This window comes from Sciurus vulgaris (assembly GCF_902686455.1).
Source record: "Sciurus vulgaris genome assembly, chromosome: 17".
Taxonomy (NCBI): domain Eukaryota; kingdom Metazoa; phylum Chordata; class Mammalia; order Rodentia; family Sciuridae; genus Sciurus; species Sciurus vulgaris.
The window spans coordinates 51,496,948-51,518,739 of record NC_136478.1 but is presented as its reverse complement, the minus strand read 5'-3'; the positions used below and the strand labels follow the sequence as shown (position 1 = coordinate 51,518,739).

Sequence of the window (21,792 nt, the reverse complement as noted above, 5' to 3'; positions counted from 1 at the left end):
AATATAAACAGCATGTTTGCAAAAGGATTTACAATCTCAAATGGTGGACAAAGAGAAGAGAAATGGTGCAGGATGTGATGTTTATGAGGAAGGAGGAGAGAAGATAGAAGTGAAAGAGGACTTGATAGAAGTTGGCTGTTAGCAGGAGAAAAGAGAGGAAGAGAATCCAGGGAAACAGATAAGTGAGAGGAAAAAGATATATAAAGTAATTTTTTTTAAAAAAATAGAAAGAAAAAAGTAAAAATAAAAGAATACCAACAGAACTATAATATACTATTCAGTCCAGTCCTTAATAACCTGATGCATGAAAAATACTTAGTTTCAAAAATGGTAGAAATTTGAGAGAGAAAAGGGGGTAAAAGGGATCTTGATGAAAAATTGGTTGTTTCTGTTGAAGTTCAAAATTTTCTCAGCTTTTCTTCTCAGCATTTAGGTGGGTTCCGTTGTCTGGAGTTTGATGCTATAGCTCTACCCTCAAGATGGTCGGGGTTGCTATAGTGAGAGGATTCGATCTGGAGGCAGAGCTCCTGGAGGTGGGGAGTAGGCTTAGGTATGCTTTGGTCTCTGCTGGGTGCCGATCGGTTTGGAGATTTTAAGTCAGCACACCTCCAAGGCCCAGCAATTTCCAGTTCCCATTGGAAGACTGCACACCAGAAACCCCCTTTGGGTTCCACTCTTGTGGTGTAGGATTCTGTTCTTAGCCCATTCCCTACCCTTCAGACCCCATGATTCCTGTTCTCTGATTTAGTCTCCAAGTTTTCTCTCTGGTCCTGCAAGCAGCTGTATTGGAGTGGGAGAGGGAAGACAGATGGGTTTTGTGACCAGTATTCTCCTCTGTAGACCTCTCTCCATGCTTCATCTCCTCCTGCTCGCTTAGGCACACTCTGTCATGCTGCCTGGGTTTGCCTGGCTTGTTTGGGGGGTCAGATTCAGGTCTGCCAGTAATCGGCTCCCCCAGCTGCTGGCCTCCACACTGCAACTGCACAATGATTCTTTCCACTGCCCACCAAGGTGCCACCAAGAGATTGTGGCTTCCCTCCTGTACACGGATTAAGTGCAGCACAGCTTACTGTTTTTGCAAGCAGTGTCTCTGATCTCTAAGCTCTCCATACACACCTCAGTCTTCCCAAGAATTGGGGTTCCTTTAATTCCTTTACAGCTTTACTGCATTCACAAAGGACTGCTCTGGTTTGGACCTCCAGCTGCTTTCATGGCTGTGGGGCTAGGGATCCTTCCCCCTTAATTTATTATGCAAGTTCTCCTGAGTCCCTGATCTGTTTTGAGTGCCCAGTATTAAATTCCAGTTAAGTCCCCCCTAATTCTTTGTCATTCACCCACCTTGTTAAAAGGTTGCCTGTCTGCTTTTCTTGATTCATGCCATGGAGCCACTAGGGAAGTGACTCCTCTATTCCACCATCTTGCTGCTTCCAAATTTCAGTTATTTTGATTGCAAAGTCCTGAGGTTTTCAGTGTGTGAGTTACAGTATTCTAGGAGGGTTGGTTTGTTTGACCAATTTTATTTCTTCCTTAGAGAAGTGTCTATTAAGTTAATCTGCCCACTTATTGTTTGGGGGGGGGATTGGTGATTTTTTTAAAAATATGATTTAGTTGTAGATGGACACAATGTCTTTATTTATTTATTTTTGTGTGGTGCTGAGTATCGAACCCAGTGCCTCACACAAGGGAGGCAAGTGCTCAACCACTGAGCTATAGTTCCATCCCTTTCTTGGTGATTTTTTTTTTTTTAGTTCTTCATATATTCTAGCTATATTAATCCTCTGTCAGAAGAGTAGCTGGCAAAGATTTTCTCCCCTTCTGTAGGTTCTCTCTTCACACTCGTAATTGTTTCCTTTGCTGTGAGGTAATCTGGATCTTGCATTAAAATTGGAATGACATTTAACTTCCAGGAAAGCAATGTATTTAATCTAAACTGGGGACTGAAATGGAGCAAACTACATCATACATTTTATGTATGCTTATGTCAAAAAGAACCTCACTGGTATGTATGACGATAAAGTACTAATAAAAACATTATTAAATTATAGGGACTGACCTAGGAGATGAAAGTAGATTGTTATCTCATGGATATTCCCACAGGGAAAAGGTAGCATTGGCCTGGGATGAAGGAGACCCTCCGTGGAGCATAGCCTTCTTTCCCATCTTCCCTGCTCAGTGTCTCGGTCCTGGGTGCCCTGAGATGGTCTTTGTTGGTGGCAGCCTCCCATCTTCTTCGCTTAGCTTACTTTCCAAATAAACCCTTTCCCTTGCACCATGAACTTGTCCTTGAGTCACTGGCCTTTTTGAGTGGCAAGTAAATAAACCTGGGTTCCATCACAGCTCTGGGTCGTGATGTAATATCTTTATTTGTGCCTGATCATTTTGTTTGCCCTGTAGTCGCCTGTCTCTGGAATTAATATAGTCACGTTGGCTGTATTAGTCTGTCTCTGACTCTGTACCCAGAGCCTTTGTGTTTTTATATTTCCAGTGGGTTGCTAGTCATCACATGGAGGAGGGTCTCACTTTTATATGCACTCTATCAGTCTCTGAGTTTTATTTGGCATGTTTACACCACTTGTATTTAGTGCATTATTGGGGTAAGCCTAACCCTATTTGTATCTGTTTTCTATTAATTGGACTTTTAAAGATGTTCCCCATTTTTCTACCTTCTCTGGAGTTACTTGTTTTTATCTGATACATTTTACTTTGTGTCTCAGCACATCAATTTTACGTTTTAAGACATTTCTAGTGTTTACATTAAGTTTGCAGAAGTGATTTTCAACTAATATTTTTAATAGTTTGTTTTTATTGTAAGTGGACACCATACCTTTATTTTATTTTATGTGGCGCAGAGGATCAAACCCAGGGCCTTGCACGTACTAGATGAGCATTCTACCACTGAGCTGCAACCCCAGCCCAATTTTCAACTAATCTTAATGCCCGTCTAGTTACACCATACTGTTACATGGGAGGTGCTGGTAATTTTAAACGGGGTAATCCAAGTTCCTTTCCCTCTAGCATGTGGCCCTTCGTTTCATTTATCCATGTGCTCTAATACAAGAATTCAGTGTTACTGTAATCATTTTTTAACAAACATCATTGGATCAATCAAGAATTAGAAAAATCAAAGGCTTTATTTTAGCTCTCTTCTTTCTAATCTGCTTTTCTTTCTTCTGTAGATACTGATTTCGGACCTATATCACCTTCCTTTTCTTTGGAAACCTTTCTATATTTTCATGAATCAAATCGACCTGTGACAAGGTCTCTGTTTTTTTGTTGTTGGAGAAAGCTTTGTTTCTTTTTTTTACCTTTGAAGGGTCGTTTGCTGAATACATGATTGTGGGTTGATGGTTCCTCTTTTTTAATGATTAGACATCAATCCTCATCCGTTAAATCCCAATTTCCTGCTGTACCTGAGGCTAGTTCCTGGCATTGTCTCTTCACACCATGTTTCTTCTCGCCTTTTGGAAAGCCTTGGAGTTGTGCTTTTTCTTGGATGCTGGACTGTGGTGGACTGAGCCATACCCTGTGGTGAGTAGGCCCTAGGTATGAGGATTTACTTCCGGTGGCTGTGGGTTCCTCTATGCTTCCTGTTTGCTGTACCCATAGGGGTCAATGGTTCTGTTTCCTCTAGTGTCCTCTTGCCGTCCCTTCATCTTTAGGTTTCCCTGGAATGCCTTCTCACTTGGCATCTGAACATGATCTGACTATAGCATCACAGCATCTGAATTCTTTCAGCCACCATCTGTAATTACGCAGGGTCCCTGTCGATGTGGTGGTAAGGCACAGAGGGATCTTCAGAGTCCTTTGAGTAAAGCTGGGGCTTTAAGGGGCCTGGGCCCTTGTCGTGGGACCTTCACAAAGGCTGTCAGGGCTTCCCTGACAGGAAAGCTAGAGGGGTTGGTTTGGCTGTTCCCCTGCCTCCTTATTGCTTAGGTCCTACTGACGTCATTGCCCTGGAAGGCAGGCAGAGCACAGAAAGACGGGGAGTTTATTTCAAAATGGTTACTTTCTCTTGCCTGGACACACTAGGGGATTTTCTCTTCTGTCTTCAACATGGGATCTGATGGTGTGAGAAACAGAAAGCCTGGTGGTCCATTCTCAGAATACAGGATTTAGCTTTAAATGTAAAATGACTTGGGATGTAGGAAAAGCAGCTGGCCGGGAAGACAAAATAAAAAGATAGAAGCGGTTAACACCGGAGGGTAAAAATTCACAGCCCCGCGACAGGAGGTGAGAAGGCAGGCGCCGCTGACCCACAGAGGCAAACTGTGCATGTGCCAAAAGGCGCTGGTCCAAGGGAACTTTTCCGCCCAAGAGAACAAAGGGAGGTGGAGACCACTGAAGGTGCCTTTCTGTAAATAACTCAGCAGGGCCAGTGAAACCTCAGTGATGTCAGGGAAGACCGTGCATCTCCAGTACTCAGCCAGTGAGGAACTGGGAGTGGAATCGTGCCCTCCAAGGGACAGAACACTGGTTGTACCCAACTGTGTGACCCCCCCGACCACCAGCACCCCATCTTGCAAGACTCTCATTAAAGTCAACCCTGGCTTTTTACTTTTCCTTGTCTCTTAGTCCATTTGGGGGGCTTGGACAGGGGAGCATGTTTCTCACACCTGGGCTCCTGGACATGACCTCACACGAGTCCCTCTTCAGACTCGAGATCTCCCCAGAAGTTTTTAACACACAACTAGTCCACACGCAGACTCCGGCACTTGGTCCAGGCCTCTGTTTTAGGTAAGCTCTGATTCTGTGTCCTTCTCTGTCTCTCGGGTATTCAAAGGATCTGCTTCCTCTGTGATGATTCTCTGGTGGACCTGAGAATTCGTTTTCAGCTATTTCAGCTTTTTTTCTGACTGGGAAGATGAACTGAATGACTCTAAAGCTATTTGCTTTTCAAAACCCAAACCAGAAGCTCATTCCACTTCTGTCAATCTCAGCAGGTGCAAAGTAGCATGTTATTGTGGGTTTATTTCCATGTGCATCTTGGCCATTATGTATCCTCTTTGAAAAAAATAATGCCTCTTCAAATCCTTCACCCACTTTTTATTTGGTCTGACTCTCTTTTTGTTGTCAATTGAAAGAATTCTTCATATATCCTTGGATAGTAAGTCCTTTGTGATATATGATTTGTGAACATTTTCTCCTAGTCTTTGAGTTGTTATTTTACTTCATGGTAGTCCTGGAGTGTACAAAAATTTTTAATTTTGAGGAAGTCTAATTTATTTTTCTTTCATTGTGCACTTGGTGACATATAGTCCTTGTGGGAATTTTTTGAAGTTTGTTAAATATATATTTTAGTTGCAGATGGACATAATACCTTTATTTTATTATTTATTTATTTATTTATTTATTTATTTATTTATTTATTTATATGCAGTGCAGTGCTGAGAATTGAACCCAGTGCCTCACACATGCTAGGCATGCGTCCTACCACTGAGTCACAACCCCAGCCCCATGGTCCTTGTTTTGTTGTTGCCAAGTAGTATTTTACGATGTTGATGCACTGCAGTTCCATTCACTGGTTGATACATTGGGGCTGTCTCCAGGTTTTGTCACTGTAAATAAAGATTCCCATAGATGAACTTTCCATTAGATTGGAAATACATGTTCATGGTGTAACAGTGGTCCACCTCATGCTTTGAATATAGCTCTTGCTACCCTGCCATTTTAAAATTATGTATTCTCCAACTTATTTTAAAATGGATGTATTCTCCAACTCCATCCATTTACCTGCAAATGCCATAATTTTATACTTCTTTATGACTGAATAATATTCCATTGTGTAGCTATACCACAGTTTCTTTATTCATTCATCTATTGAAGGGCATCTAGGTTGGTTCCACAATCTAGATATTGTGAATTGAGCTGCTATAAACATTGATGTAGCTGCATCACTGTAGTATGCTGATTTTAAGTCCTTTGGGCTTTAAGGCCAAGGAGTAAGATAACTGGGTCAAATGGTGGTTCCATTCCAACTTTTCTAAGAATCTCCATACTGCTTTCCAGAGTGACTGCACGAATTTCTAACCCCACCAGAAATAAGCCAGTCCTGAAAAACCAAAGGCCGAATGGTTTCTCTGATAAGTGGATGATGATACATAATGGGGGTGGGGGGGAAGCAAGAATGGAGGAAGGATGGATTGTATAGAGGAAAATGAGGAGTGGGGAGGGAGTGGGAGAAGGAAAGATAATAGAGTGAGACAAACATCAGCACCCTATGTACATGTATGATTATACAAATGGTGTGACTCTACCTCATGTACAACCAGAGAAATAAAAGTTATACCCCATTTGCGTACAATGAATCAAAATTTTTTAAAAATATATGTGTTTTATTTTCCTCTACTCCCAAAAGAATTATCTTTTTCCCATCCTAGACTGAGTTATCTGTCTTTGAGCACACCATAGGAAACAAATAATTCAGACTTCAGGAATGTTGCCAGAAGATCTAAGAAATGGTTATCTCCCAAATTGACAAGTAAATCACAATCCCCACAGAGAATATATGGAATGAATCTCTTCTTTAAAAACCCTCTGTTCCCCCTAATGGGCAGAATCACAGCCTCTGGGACAGGAGTGCCCTGTGCTTCTCCTCTGCCAGCAAAGCAATGACCTTCTTTATCCTTTTTCTCAAACAGTGTCCTCGTTATTGAATTTGCATCAGGGACAAGGACGGAGCTTTCAGTAACAATGGAATCTATTGTACGATATATGAAGACTATATATAGTTAATAACAATGTGTTTTACATACTGGAAATTCCTAACAGTAGTATTACATTTTAACAGTTCCCACCCCCCAAAAAAATCAGTATAGATAGTTATTCATATGTTAATTAACTAATTCACAAGATATATTTTAGAACAAAATGTTGCAAATGGTGTTTGCATTTTGTTATTTGTCAATTTAGAAAAATACAGCAAAGTTACTATGGACATTCCTATAGAGGGTTTTGTTTGAAGGTAGATTTCATTTTTTTATGTAAATACCTAGGATTGGATTGCTGGGTTATCTGGTAAATTTCTGTTTATAGGAAATTACCACATTGTTTTGCAGAAGAGATACACAATTTTGCATTACTCTTTATCCTAGCCAGCAGTTGCTGCTTTTGTTTTACATAATATGTACGGGTATTTCTTTGTGGTTTAAATTCATATTTTCATCAGGTATAATGATGTTTAGGATCTTTTCCTACACTTACTTGCCACATACATATTCTTTGATGAAGAGTCTTTGGTGCAGAAGTTCTTTGCCAGTTTAAAAAGCAACAATGTTTTCTTATTATTGAGATTTTACATCCCTTCTTCATCGTATATTTTCTAAATCTGGTGAGTATTTTACATGTTTAGGGTACCTTGACCTAGATACTCAACCTTCATGAGAGTCTTGATCTGCATTTAGATGTAATAAAATTTACCACAGAAAAATTAAATTCTCATATCAAAGTTGTCTCAAGTACTTGTCTTAAAAAATGAATCAAGTATCAGTATTTCAATTAAAAGATTAAAATTAAATAGAATTTAAAAGTTCCCAAGTCCCACCAAATACGTTGCTGGTACTCCTTTTCCCTCTGTAACGAGGCGTTATCAGGAGGGACACGCAGAGCCAGGGAAAGAGGTCCTGGCTGTAGGGCCCCCTCTTCCCCCAACACTGGGAAGGAGAGGTCATTAAGGCCATTTACTTCTGTGGCTAAAGAGAACTCTTGGCAGCTTGCTCCTGGCGAGCAGGGAGGTGGTCCTCCTCCCGCTTGGTACCCTCTCCAGCAAAGGGAGGGACCTGTGTCCCTTCAGACACTCACCCACCACCCCCCAGAACCCAGTGGAGAGAATGAAGAAATCTGTGCCAGTGACACCTGGTTTTGTCTCAATCTGTATTTACAGTAAATGAAAGAGACTGTTAAAGCATTATTTTTCATGTCTTTCAAGGAGTCTAACTTTTTTTCTTTTTGAAACAATAATACCAATTAATTATTTAGTGACTTGTAAGAAAGATGGAGTCATTGATCATGTTTGCGCAGGAATGTCCAGAAGAGAGTTTTGTAATATGTATTTGAGCAGAAATTAAAATGTAACTTTTTATTTATTACCACTATTTTAACTGTATACATGCAACATAACGTGGGTGAATTTGGATTTTTATTTTTCAATGATCAGCATAACCCACTGAGTAGGATCCACCACACCTCTGTTGTTGAGCATGCACATGATTTATCTTGTATTGAATTCCTGTATTCAAGTATTGTTGGAAAGAACATCCTCGGTCCTCATAATCTTGACACTTCTATGTCCTGTTGGAATGGTCGGATGAACATATGCACAAAAGAAGAAGCCTTTCTAAAACTAGAGACAGCTCATTAAAAAAGAAAAACCAGAAATCACTTTGCTTCAGAAGAACTCTTTTAAAAGCATGAAAATTCAAGAGCAAGAGCAAGAGCAGGAGGGGGAATCATGTTCAGCACCATCAGAACGGAGATTACTAGCGAGGCAAGGTAGCAAGCACCTGTTATCCCAGCAGCTCAGGAGGCTGAGGCAGGAAGATCTCGAGTTCAAAGCCAGCCTCAGCAACTTAGTGAGACCCTGTCTCAAAATAAAATATAAAAAGGGCTGGGGGTGTGACTCAGTGAGTGAGGGCCTCTGGGTTCAGTCCCTGGTACCCGCCACAACAAAAATGAGGTTACTTTCCTACCAGTGAAACAACTTAAGTGGATGAGAGGTGTCCTGAAGGTAGAGGAAGCACGTGGACCAGGAGTTCAATCCCCAAGCTATTGAAGTTCAAAGGCAGCACATAAGCAAACACACAAAAATCCGGTCCTTCATGATCAAAGAGTCAAATATGAAACCACAGCGTGTCACCTTTTTTAATTTACAGAACTTCAACAGAAGGGCCCAACCCGACTCACGGGGAAGCAGGTGGCAGCCTTGAGTGCTGACCTCTGACGTGAGGGTGCCGAGGACGGGAGCGCGGGAGCCCTGCACGCGCTCCAGCGGCAGAACCTCCAGGTCTCCCGAGCCTGTGAAGAGGGACTCAGGGGTGTGGAGGCCCTCCTGAGGGCGGCACTGCCCCTCTGTGGTCTCTGAGATCCTGTCAGCAGCCAGAGGAAGCCGATGTTCAGCAATCAACTTGTAAAATCATCCGCATTATCCACGGGGTTTCCTTCTGCCTCTCTCTTACTGCTGTTATAGAAATTCGCTTTTTCTCTTTGTTAGATTCAATGCACTTCTTACTGAATGTCCCTCATCCAAGAAACTGACTCCTGGACTGTGATGTCCTTGTGGTCAGGGACTGGGCCTACAGTTTGATGAGCATGGTGCTGTGAATTTGACAAGCATCTTTATCGCTCTGAAGTGCTACGGAAAGGTGCGTGAGGCTTAGAAGGAGTGCCTTTGTATGTCTGTGTCTGCCACAGATGTGGAGATGCACCATTCGGAGCTTCATTCAAGAACTTGCCATTTGCTGGGAGGGTTGGTGCACACCTGTGATCCCAGTGACTCCAAGCCTGAGGCAGGAAGAGAATCACACATTTGAGGAAAGCCTCAGCAACTTAGCAAGGCCCTAAGCAAGTGAGCCAGAGCATGGCTGAAAATAAAAATTAAAAGGCCTGGGGGCCTGGGGGTGTATCTCAATGGTAGAGCACTTGCCTAGAATGTATGAGGCCTCTGGTTTCAATCTCCGGCACCAAAAAGACAATTTTTTAAAAAAACTATTGAATGAAAGAACTTTTTTTTAATTGGGAGGGGCACCTTGGAATGTAGCTCAGTGGCAGAGTACCCTTGGGGGGTTCAATCCTCAGCACCAAAAAAAAAAGAAAAGGAAGAAGCAGGAGGAGAAGGAGGAGGAGGAGGAAGAGAACAAGAAGAAGAGGAGGAAGAGGAGGAGAAGAAGGAGGAGGAGGGGGAGGAGGGGAGGAGAGAACAGTGAAGAGGAGGAGGAGGAAGTGGCAGCAGCAGCAGCAGTGAGCAGAGGAAGAAGAACTCGCCATTCAGCAGCAAGCAGCACTGTGAGCAGACAGCTCCCAGCTACAGCACCATCAGGACCCACTCTGCCTGGAGCAGGTCTGGGTTCTCCCGAGGCAGCCCGGACAGAACTGAGGGGAAGCCAAGGTGCAGGGCGCAGCCTGTTCTGCCCAATCCTAGACACCCCTCATGGCAGTACGTGAGACAAGCGGGGAGTCCACTCTCTCTGCAAGGTGGTCTGGCTCCCTCCCTGCCCCATCTGCCTCCTCTTCATTCCTTTCCACTATGGTCACATCTGCATCCTAGGCTGGAGACTGTTCCTGAACCATTCTTCTTCCTCTTTTTCCTTCACATGCATGACGTCCCCCTGCCCCCCCCCACACCCACAAAATGATGCACCTGCCAGGAACTGATCCTCTGCTTCCCAGGGGACCCCATCCACATAATATGCAGAAGCGTATTTAGCATTTATTATATAACTAATCTCAAAACTTGTGGTTTTGCAAGCACATCTATTATGATACCCGAGATCAAAGGCAAGTCCTTGCCTCCCCTCACAACTCAAAGAACCATTTGCTCCTCCTCACCACATCCTGTGCCCCAAGTCTTCAAAATGTGGCTAATTGAATTCTCCTGCCTCCAACTTCAAACTTGGAGGATGTGACACAGAAACACAGACACCAACAAGAAGTTGTCCATAGGGACAGCAAAGGTCTTTAGTCTTGGCTGTGGGGTGAAAGGGATGCAACGCCCCCTGCTGGATGGTTCTATCAGAGCCTCATTTTCTCCCGTTTCCCTTCTTAGGTTCTGTTTTTCTGGAATTCTGATAGATTTCGTGAGCTCATGCTCCAGCACTTAGCAGCCTTCGCCATTTACAGTCGTCAAAGTTTTGCTTCATTGTGGACCTTTTCCACTAGAACCTAAGCTCCATGAAGGCGAGAGTTTTGTGGGTTAGTTTTCACTGACAGATCCGAGGTACGTGAAGGGTGTACATGTTAGATGTTTGATACATTTTAGTTGAATAAATAAAATATGAGGGAAGTTTTCATCAGGAGTTTGGAAATGGAATAATAGAGGCTGTGAGCAACTGAGCTATCTGCAAAACGGAATGGGGAGTGTGCAGAATCGGGTGTTTGACGAGAGCAACCAAGTGAACGAGGACAGGGAAGAGTTTACTGTGGGGAGAGTAATGCCCCTCAAGACGCCTGGCACTTGAGTGCCATGTGTGGTGGTCCAACCAGCAGGAAGCCCCTGGTGGTAGAGAGGATGAGTGGGGGTGAGGAAGTCCGAAAGCTCAGGTTGTGTTCTGAACTTTACATGTTCCACACCATGAACAACAAATTTGCTCTATGCAAGTCTTGAGCTCTGTATTGACTTTATTGGGGTGGGGGGTGAAGATGAAAGTAGGAACAGGAAAGGATTGTGGACTACATTATGATCAGTATGGGAGTCCAGGCAAGGGGACAACAAAAAAGACAGAATCCACAGAAGTTTGGTGCAGCCGGAAACAAGGCAGAGGGAACTGAGAGAACGTACACCCATGGGCTTGTGCCAAATGTCGGGCAGTTCATTGCTTTTCTAAAAGCAAAGACACGGCTGTGTGCTTTCAGATGGCCTCCTCTGACCTGTGGTCCCATCGCTGTAGTGAGAGTGACTTCTTTTTAGGTTGGGAGAGTTTGGAGAAATGAGGGGGCGGGTGTGTCCAGGAGCAAGAGCTCAGTTCTCTGATCCTTCTTTCCTTGCCGACAGGGGGCGCTCAGCGGGCCACGAGGCAGAGCTTGTAAATCGGGGGGATGTTGCCAAAGCCTGAGAACAGGTGAGTGGTGTCGATGTCCGCCGGAGGGACCAGCGGACGTAAGGAGAAGTTCTGAAGGATGGAGGTGAAGTAGAGGAAGAGTTCCATGCGGGCCAGGGACTCCCCCAGGCAGATGCGTTTTCCTGCCGGCACAGAATAGGGTGGGAGGTGAGGTCACATTTGCTAGGTACTCAGAGCTTGCGGGGCATCTGGCCTGACTGCCCACTGGGCCTCAGCTGCCTCATCAGTAGAGTCATGACTGTCTCCACTTTATAGGGTCATTAGCAAGATTCACCAGGTTCCTACTGTCCATGCTCAGCTAGGACCTGCCTCTTGGAGGGGCTCAACACGGGGCAGCTACTTCTCTGGTGCCTCAGATTCCATCGATTCCAAGATGGAAAGGTTCTAAAGGACCCATGGGTTTCAAACTTCTGACCATTTCAGTTCTTCAAAGGTTTTTCAAACTTGTGAAATTCAAATTTCAGTGTCCATTAATAAAATTTCATGGGCTCACACGCATGCTCATTCATTTCAGTGTGGTTGATGGTCACTTCCATAGTACAGTGGCAGGGGTGAGGAGTTCAGACAAGGATCACAGAGCTGGAAAAACCTAAACTATTTTGTATTCAGTTCATAATAGGAAAATTTTGCTGATCTCTTGTTTAGTGCTACTCTGCTCTAACTTTTTTTCCTAAACATGAGAGCCAGTGGTTTTAACAGCCCCTGACTCAGGGATTTTAGAACTTTAGAGTTGCAGGACATAGTCCTCAGCTTCTCGTTCTGACTTGGGCTTCAAAAGAAGGTTCTAGAATTTACCTGGGGGAACCCATAGCATTGAAACCTACCAGAGGAGAAAGCCACAAAGGCCTCATTCTTCTTGAAGCATCCCTGTTCATCCAGGAAATGTTGGGGATAGAAGGCATCTGGGTAGCGGAAGTATTTGGGGTCTTTCAGGACTGAGCCAAGTATAGGAAACACATCTGTGCCCTGGGGTGAAGATGGGGGCAATGAGAAGAAATCAGTGTTGGGCAGTGGGGTGGACAACCAGGAAGAGAGTCTGCAGCCATACTAGCCTGGACCCACCAGACCTCATGTGACCTCAGAAGCTAAGTGGAGCCAGCCTGGTTACCACGTGGAAGCAAGGACCAGGAGGAGAGAAGGGTGCCACAGAGGATGAAGGAGAAACAGAGAGCGACCAAACCTTGGGCAGAAAGTAGCCTTGGAAATGAGTGTCCTGGGTGACGTTGTGGGGGACACCTATGGGTGCGATGTCTGTCAGTCTTTGTATCTCATGAATGACGGCGTCTGTGTAGGGCATCTTGGCCCTGTCTTCCACACGTGGAGTCCGGTGGGGTCCAATCACCTGGATGATCTCTTCATGGACCTTGGCTAGAAGAAGGCAGAGAACAAGACAGGGAAGGGCAGGAGAGGCTTCTGTTTGCAGACGCCATGAAGTTAAGACTCTCCAGCACGTGAGCTGGTGAAGGACATCCTTCACACCTGACATTGACGCATCAGGGGTGCTCACCAGACACCCGTCAGACACTGGGAGGCACATGCCTCCAGCCCAGAATGCCAGCTGGACCATCTGATCTCTACTTGGAAACACCAATGAGCCAGGGAAGACCGAGGAGCAGGCCAATGTCCTGCTTCCAGCTGGGCTTCCACACGCAGAGTTTTGACAAAAAAATAAAAAAGACTTTGGCTTGGTTCTAACTGCCTTACTAGGAAGAGTGTCCAAGTTGAAGAGTTTTTTTCTTTTCAAGTGAGAAACAAATCTCTCATTACTAGAATTACCAACCAGACCAGATTGTAACTCCGTGGAGATGGATTCTATTTGATTTTGGCAATGCTTTCAGCTCAACAGTGGTCATCCAAGACATCCACCTCCTAATCCCTGGAACCTGTGACAGTTACGTAATAGGGTAACAAAAAGACAAAAGGGGTGCTGCAGATGCCATTAAATGAGGCTCTTTGAGTTGAGAAAGGGGGTGTGGTAGCTGAGGAAGCAAGGAGAGATTTGCAGATGTTGCACTGCTGGCATTGAAGAAGCAAGAAGGAGCCACAAACCCAGAAATACAAGGACGGAGGCTGTAAAGGCTCAAAAAGGCTCCACTTTGATTTCAGTCTGATCAAACCTATCTGAACTTCCTAACTCTGTTACTTTAAGGTAACAAATGTGTGTTGTTTTAAGCTACTAAGTCGTAGGAAGCAAATACAGGGGCCAAGCCGAAGGTTGCATCCGTGGCCTCCCAAGCCAGAGATTTCTAGATTCCATGTCCTGGTGTTCTGCAGGGTGAAGAGTCTAAGACTGTCGGACGCTAAATTTTCAAGATTATGCCTTCCTTCCTGTTAGGACTGGGAAGTGCCAGGCAGGATGGGCTATATAGGGTGAACACTCACCTTCCACTTCAGGATACTTCATTAACAGCAAAAATCCATAGCGGAGTGTGGAGCTCACTGGTTCTGTGCCCGCAAAGAAGAGGTTGACTGCGGTAAGGACCAAATTCTTGAGGTTGTATTCTGTGTGTGGATTATTTTTATCCTGAAAGTGAGGAGGATAATAAACAGAATTGCCCTCTTAAGTCTTTATTTTCTTATTTTCTCCATGTGAGCAGCATAGGCATTTGTGAAAAGGCAATAGATGGGTAAGTCAAGTCTGGAAGAGGGAACAACCAGAGCAAAGGTCCTGAGGCAGGAGCTGAGTCCCTGAGCCCTGGTGTGTTAGAGGAAGAACAGGGCAGAGACCACTGTGGTTGGAGTGGACAGAGAAGGAGAGCAGGAGAAGGAAGCAGTGTCTTGTAAGATTTGAAGGTTTGGAGACATTAGAGTTTATAACTTTAAACTACCAAGTGCTAAGGTTCTTTTTGTTTCTTATTTACTTTTTCTAATTGTTCTTTTTAGATATGCATGACAACAGAGTATATTTTGACATATTATCCATACTGGGAGTATAACTTTTTCTAATTAGGATCCCATTCTTGTGAGTGTACACGATGTGGAGTTTCACTGGTTGTGTATTCATATGTGAACATAGGAGAGTGATGTCACATCCATTCCACTGCCTTTCCTTTGCCTGTCCATCCCTGCTTCCCTTCATCCCCCTTGTGGAATCCACTGAACTTCCGTTCTTCCCCTCCCCACCTTGTTGTGTGTTAGCATCTGCATATCCAAGTGCCGAGGTTCTATAAGATAAGAATAGAAACTTCTAAATGTCTAAAATTCTAGGAATCAATAATACAAACATATTAAGCCTATAAATTTTTACATCTCTGAGGCTTCAAACTTTTTAAAGATTAAGTTCAAGTGTAAAAAAAAAAAAATCTAAGCTTCTAAATTTCCCAAATTCTAAAACTCTGAAGACTAACTCCACTTTTCTACAACTGTTAAGTCTCTGGCATATGTGATTGGAAAAATGTAAGATTTTCAGTTTGTTACCAAAATTTCTAGATTTGAAGCTTATTTTTGATAGAGAAAAGTGGCATATCCACATACAATGGGGAGTTAGTCGTCACAAGGAAGAAGAAAATCCTTCCATATGCAGCAAAATGGATAAAACCAGAGGTTCATTATCTTAAGTGAAATTAGCCAGGCACAGAAAGACAAGTACCACATGTCTCTCTCCCATGTACAAGCTTAAAAAATCAACCAGAAGGAAGAACTGTCATTGCTAGAGACTGGAAAGCGGAGGGTGGAAAAGGGAGGCTGAATTTGATCAGTGCCTGCCACGGGATGATGCATGGAAATATCAGACTAATGCTCAACCACTAATATATACAAGTAATGCATGTCAATAAAAATAAGTAAATTTTATTTCATCAACTTAAGGAAGTTTAGAGGTTGTGAGAGTTTCTACTTTCAGTTTCTGTATCCCATCTATAGATAAAAACGAAGCATGTGAAGTAGTATTACCCACTTTTCCCCAACCTCTGCCGATGGGCTTAAAGTTGCAGGTACCAGAAGGAGGTGAGGGAAGAGGACTGGGGCAGGGGAGCGAGCACCTGGTGAATCTTGATGAGGAAGCAGTCGATGAAGTCTCGGGGATGTTGGGGGTCCAGGGATGCTTCGTTGATCTTGACTCTGGAAGCAATGAAGTCCTTAATCTCCTCCAACATGTAATAGATGCGGTTGTGTCTTCCTGGAAAATACTGCATGATTCCTGAGTACATGTCATAGAGCTGCAGGGAACAGGCAAAGAGGATTTTCCAGGGCTGGATACCGGTCACCAGGCTGACTGTGTCTAGAATTGGGGAACTGGGCAAAATGCAGTGCTGGGTCTGGGAATCGGGTGTGGCCTTTGGCTTCCTGGAGATTTGGGCATATTGATAGCTGGCTTCCAGGGCGGTGGAAGATTAAGTGAGGGAGAGGCAAGTGCTTATGGAACTGAGCCTGGGGGGATGGACGGAGAAGTGACCAGTAGGCACCTGTGTCCAGGGGCTGCTTAGTTCTACGAAGCTCTCATTGATCATCCGCAGCAGGTTTAGGAACACCTTGTCCTCATAGTCGAAGCGGCTTCCAAAGATGACCGAACTGATGATGTTGGAGACAGTGCGGCTCAGGAAGAAGGTGGGATCAATGGGGGCACCTGGTGATGGACATTGTCTACGTCAGAGGTGATCATTAGTAATCTGGGCTGTGGACCATTCATTGGTAAACCTGGGTCCTGGATCAACTGCTTCATAGTATGTGTGAATCAGCTCAATTTTATGTTTGAGTCTTGATTTCTCAATCTGCAAACTGGCTTAATAACCACCTCCTTTTTTCACGAAGATTCCATGTTAAGATCCATGTAAAATGCTTAACACAGTGCTCGACATGTAGTTAGCACTCAAGAAATGCTGGTGGGGCTTAATTATTTCTTGCTATTGTTGCTTAAATGCATTTGCAGATAAGAGTCACAGATTTGGGGGGAAAGTGGTGGTAAGGGCCATATTTTAAAGAGAAGGACTGGAGGTGTAGCATAGTGGTAGAGTGCTTCCCTAGCAGGCATGAGTCCCAGCACTGAAAATAACAAAAGGATAAAAGAAGAAGACTGCCTGGGCTCTGCTAGTTCACTGATTCCACTTAGGCTATTGAGGAAATCCTCCTCAAGTCCTCAGGTGCACCATCTGTAAAATGGGATGCACGTCAACAACGTAGATTTGGGAGCACTTGTTCCAGAACAATGTACATATTCACAAAAGCACATTTTGACAAATAACTTCTGAGGGTACATGGCCTTTCAAAGTCTTTATAAAGATCCTATAAATTATCCACAGAATCCAGATGAAAAACTCTCTGATTTATAGAAATTTATCTCTATTTCTAGTTCTTATCTATTTTTTTTTACATATTTCTCAGCCTCTGTGTCTTTTCTCTCTAGATTTCATGGGTTTCAGACCCTATTTCTCATTGGTAACTGGACTCATTGAAAAGAATAATGAAATAGGTAAAGAGTTTCAGATTTGCAAGATGAAAAAATTTTTACAGATATCTTTTCCGACAATCCGAACATACCTAACCCTACTGAATCGTACAATTAAAAATGGTGAGGATGGTAAGTTTGATGTTATTCACCACAATAAAAATGTATAAACATAATGAAATTTGGTCCTGCCTCCAGAAAAATACACAAACTCATGTATCATCATAACCTACCTATAAGATCATGGGCTCACAGGTACAGTGAGAGCCAGAGATGAAAGTTTCTAGACAAATGGTCTCTGTTACTTTTTACCATGCAACATGGCTGGACATCTCAGCACATCTGTGATATCCTCCATCCTCTTCCGTTTCAGCTCTTCTTCCCACTGAAGCCCATCTTCTCATGACTAAGCTCTCCATAACCACCCAGTCGCCTGGCAGCCCTCCCCTGTGACCCCCATACCCTTGGTCTTCCGGAATTCCTCCAGTAGGTAGCCAGCCTCCTCCTGGATCCGCTCCTCAATGTTCCGCTTTCCCATCCCAAAGTCCCGCAGGATAGTCAGAGAAAAGCGTCGGAGAATCTTCCATCGTTCTCCATTGGACAGAGCGATACCTGCCAGGATCTGAATATGAGGCTCCTCCCTCCCTTCCCCTCCCTGTGCTAGACAAGGATGGAGTGGATTATAAAAGTTCTTTTTACTCTTGAAGAAGCCACTCTCAACCTTGCAGGCTCAATGGGGAGACTAAGATTCCCCTCCTTCAGTACCCTCAAAAGCAATCCAGACTGAGGTGGAGGAAAAGGGAATCAGGCTAGGAACGATCAGGGGAGATAAAGGAGAGTTTCCTATAGGACCAAAATCTGGAACTGGGTAAATAACGCAATGAGTGCAGAGGAAGGTGGAGGAGGTAGGGTATAATGCCAATTACAGTACCCAGGAATTAGAATACTAGTTCTATTTTCTGTGCACCACATGGATTCTCTTGATCTACACATAGGTATACACAGAAGCTCACACTTGTACATCAATATTCCTAGACAAAAGGAGTTACCATGTAGCAAGATTTATTTAGAAATTACCAGATTGGTGAATTGCCTAATGACATTTTTGGGTTGATTAATCAATGGAAGGAAGAGTTTATGACTGGGATGACTGAGGGATAGAGTAATGAAGGAGAGTGAGTGGCTAGGTGAAGCGTTAATGTGTGGATGGTTTGAGATGGATGGGTAAAGGTTTGAAGGTAGTCAGAAAGATTAACAGATAAACAAATGATGGAAGGATTAACAAACGGATGGATAATTAGTTGATAGATGTATACAGAATATAACGGAAAGATGTTTGTATATAAAGAATAACGAATATGCTTTCGTAGATTTATCGAGCAAAGGATAGAAGGAAGAAAAGGCAGAGAGAGAAAGAGAGATGAAAAATGGAAAGAATGAGCCTGCTTCGAATCAACGTCTATAGTAGGTATGTGGGTATCACTAGAAAGGAATCCTCCTCAGTTGAAGGGTCAGAGATGTATGTGCCAGGTACGCGTGTGTATATGAAGATAAGAAATAGCTATGAAGGCTTCAGCTGGTACACAGAAGATCATCACTCACTAATTCATTAAATGTGATAACAGAAATAACATAGTAAGTGATCACTTTAGAATCAGATGTCTTGAGTTCAAAGCAAAGTGATTCCACCACTTCTTGTGGGACAGTGCCTAATCTTTCTCAACGTTGCTTTTTCTTTTGCAAAATTAGTGTAATATTAATAGTTTTCTGAAAGGAGTCAATGCAATAATTCCTGTAGAGTACTTATCACAGCACCTGGAACATACCATTGCAAATTGTTATGGTTTCTGGTGGTTGGGGTGATTGTTACCTACCATGACCATGAAAGTTTCGTTGTAATATAGCCATTACTCCACGGCCGCTGAACTCATCTGCTCGGTCCACCAGAGCCTCCTTCACCATCTCATGCCCACACAAAACAACTACTGGCCGGGGACCCAGGTACACAGTGTACATGGGTCCATACTTCTTCTGGAGCTGGGAGTGAAGTGAGATACCAGAGAAAGGGTGGATTAGAGCACATAGAGACCAGCCGAGGATTTTAGGGGAGGGAGAATTCAGAGGCATTCAAATGTGGGAACAACAGATCAAAATAAGACCTGGATTTGGAAGGACTATTGGGGAAAAGGCATGGAAATCTTCACTCCTGGGACCCTGGGCACGAACCACCCTCGACTCTGAAACACCAGTTTCCTTATCTGTAAAATGATGGACCTGGATCACGTGAACTCTGAGATTCATTTTTCTTTCTCTGAAATGCTGAATTGCTAGAAGCCTGAGATTTCTGGTGCAGTCTCAAAGCGCTAGTGTAATCTAAGTACACGAGTCCTTGTGTTCAAGGATATAAGATCCCAAAGTCCTGAGATCATGAGAGTTTCATTCCAATGCACCTGGAGTTCATGCTTCCAAGATTTTAGGATTCTGGAATTTCAGAATCCTCAGGTTCTCCGTGTCTCTCAGAGCCTGTGTTTAGAAGTCCTAAGGGTCTATGTGTATCTGACATCAAGATTAATCGCTTCTAGCCCCAGGAGAGGAGGCAGACAAACTCACCTTCATGAGAGACTGAAAAGTGGCATTAGAGCTGACTTGGAGCAGGTTCCCCAGGAAAGGTATTGGTGTGGGGCCTGGGGGGAGCTTTCCCCACTTGTTGATTCGTTTCCAAGCAAAGAGGACGAGCCGGCAAGACAAGAAGAGTGCCAGAAAGATGGTGAAGCCCCCTCCCAGCTCCATGGTGCCTGGTCGGGTGGTGTCCTGGGCCCCAGTCCTGCCTAAATAGGTCCTGAGAGATCAGCTTGTACTGAAATCTGATCACCCTGAGATTTGGGTTTTCTGGGTATGGATGCCATCAGGAAAGAGACTGCATCACTTAGGGGAGGATTTACATAACCTGTAATCTCCCACCTCGATAAAAGTGGATCAAATTCACCCAGGAGATCTACAGGGGCCCTTCCCCTTTCTTTATAATTCCAGTCCCTCCATTTTCCCCTGGTCCAACATTCCCTGTGGAAGGCTGCCAGGTATCTGTTTAGGTCACTGAGTTTAGGTTCAGAGGGCTTGTGTTCATTTGAGCGCCATCTTTTCTTCACTAGGCGAGTCATCTGACCTCTGGGCCTCAGTTTCCCCATCTGTCAAGTCGGGTAACCAGACCATTTTAGAAAGTTTTGATCATCAACAGAGATGGCTCCTCTGTTCATCCTTTGGTTAGGGGTGAAGCTAAATTTTTTTAATAAAGAAAGATGAAAATTTCAAGTAGTAAGAAAAGTAAATCAATTGAAAGTATATTTTTCAACAAGTCTTTTCTACTCAAGATAATATTAAATAATAACAATCCAAGGCTGGTTGCACTGATTTATCTTTACTGCTGGTGTGTGTGTGTGTGTGTGTAAGACTCAGACATTTCTAACTTCAAATCCCAGCATACCCAGTTCCTCTTCGTGTGACCCTGGAGTTTCTTTGTACCAAAGTCAATCACATTCATAAGGTTCCTGCTTCCCAGTTCATTGCACCTCTTTCCTGCCTTCACAGACTGGGTCACATGAAGATCACAAATACTGAACAGAGGACTGGGGATATAGCTCAGTTGGTAGAGTGCTTGCCTCGCATGCACAAGGTCCTGGGTTCAATTCCCAGCACCACACACCAAAAAAATCACACACACAAATGCTGCACAGAGTTTCCAAGGACCAAGCACTGTGCCAAGCACCTGCGCATCAGTGACTAAGGACAAGGCAACAGGTCTTCCAGCAGGAGGGGCTGTAGCCCAGGGGCCCCCCAGCAGCCCCTAGAAAACCCACTCTGGAACCTGGCCAAGACTCTGGGTCACTGCCCAGCTTGGCCACTTGTCACACTTACAGCCTCTGTGACCTGCACACTTCTTGCTTCTCTCTGCACACCAGGACAACAGGGACGGGATGAATCATACGATTCCTGAGAGGGTGAGTCAGCCTTCAATGTGGCCTTCTTTGGCTGCTGCCTACATGAACTGACCCTGTAGACTGCCAGTGGTCATTGGTCATCTCCATCAGAGGCCACAACAACTTTCTTATCTGAAAAATATTGGTTGGCACCCCATAGTCCAAAGATGAGGACTTTGTGTGTGTGTGTGTGTGTCTCTCTCTCTCTCTCTCTCTCTCTCTCTCTCTCTCTCTCTCTCTCTCTCTCTCTCTCCTTTTCCCTCTCACCTGTACAAATTAGTGGATCACAGTGACAGATGGCTGTGGATCACATCCCAGGGCTAGTGGGATGCTCTGACTTTTACCAGGAGATGAGCCATACATACAAGATTCAGGCTTTTTTGAAAAGCTATTGTGTTCTGAAAAGTAACCCTGAAGGAAGAGGTTTCATTGCATACTGGTGTGCAATCACCATCTCCATAATATCCATGTTACTGTTCAAAGTGTGAGCACCTTTATCCTGAGAGCCATTTGTAGGTGCTGCTTGTTTGAAAGAGGGCCTGCTTGCCCTTGAGTTAATGAAGAGGATTGACTAAACTTGCGTAAAACTCACAGAACTTTGTGCCCATAAAGTTTGTAATGCAGGGTTTCAAGTGTTATGTGGAGTTCTACTTCCTTATTTTACTCC

At 43.9% G+C, this 21,792-nt stretch overlaps 1 protein-coding gene across 1 annotated transcript; it reads right to left on the bottom strand.

The window, feature by feature from the left end:
- Positions 1 to 11,320: 11,320 nt before the first annotated feature.
- LOC306648362 (cytochrome P450 2G1-like) lies at positions 11,321 to 19,984 on the bottom strand. Its single transcript, XM_079118446.1, has 9 exons — positions 19,762 to 19,984; positions 19,026 to 19,188; positions 17,614 to 17,763; positions 16,172 to 16,332; positions 15,749 to 15,925; positions 14,151 to 14,292; positions 12,949 to 13,136; positions 12,593 to 12,734; positions 11,321 to 11,890 (listed from the first exon to the last, which is right to left on the bottom strand). Exons 1-9 carry the CDS (start codon positions 19,939 to 19,941, stop codon positions 11,709 to 11,711), a joined length of 1,485 nt encoding a protein of 494 aa, XP_078974572.1. The 5' UTR covers positions 19,942 to 19,984; the 3' UTR covers positions 11,321 to 11,708.
- Between the last annotated feature and the right edge of the window lie 1,808 nt (positions 19,985 to 21,792).

Bases quoted from the DNA above. Each gene is read 5' to 3' on its own strand.
- LOC306648362 (XM_079118446.1), bottom strand. From the start codon at position 19,941: ATGGAGCTGGGAGGGGGCTTCACCATCTTTCTGGCACTCTTCTTGTCT. The intron at 13,137-14,150 runs GTGAGTGTTCAC...GCCTTCTTCTAG, and splicing joins GAAGTATCCTGAAGTGGAAG to CCAAGGTCCATGAAGAGATC. The intron at 11,891-12,592 runs GTAGGTTTCAAT...CTGTGCCGGCAG, and splicing joins CTTTGTGGCTTTCTCCTCTG to GAAAACGCATCTGCCTGGGG.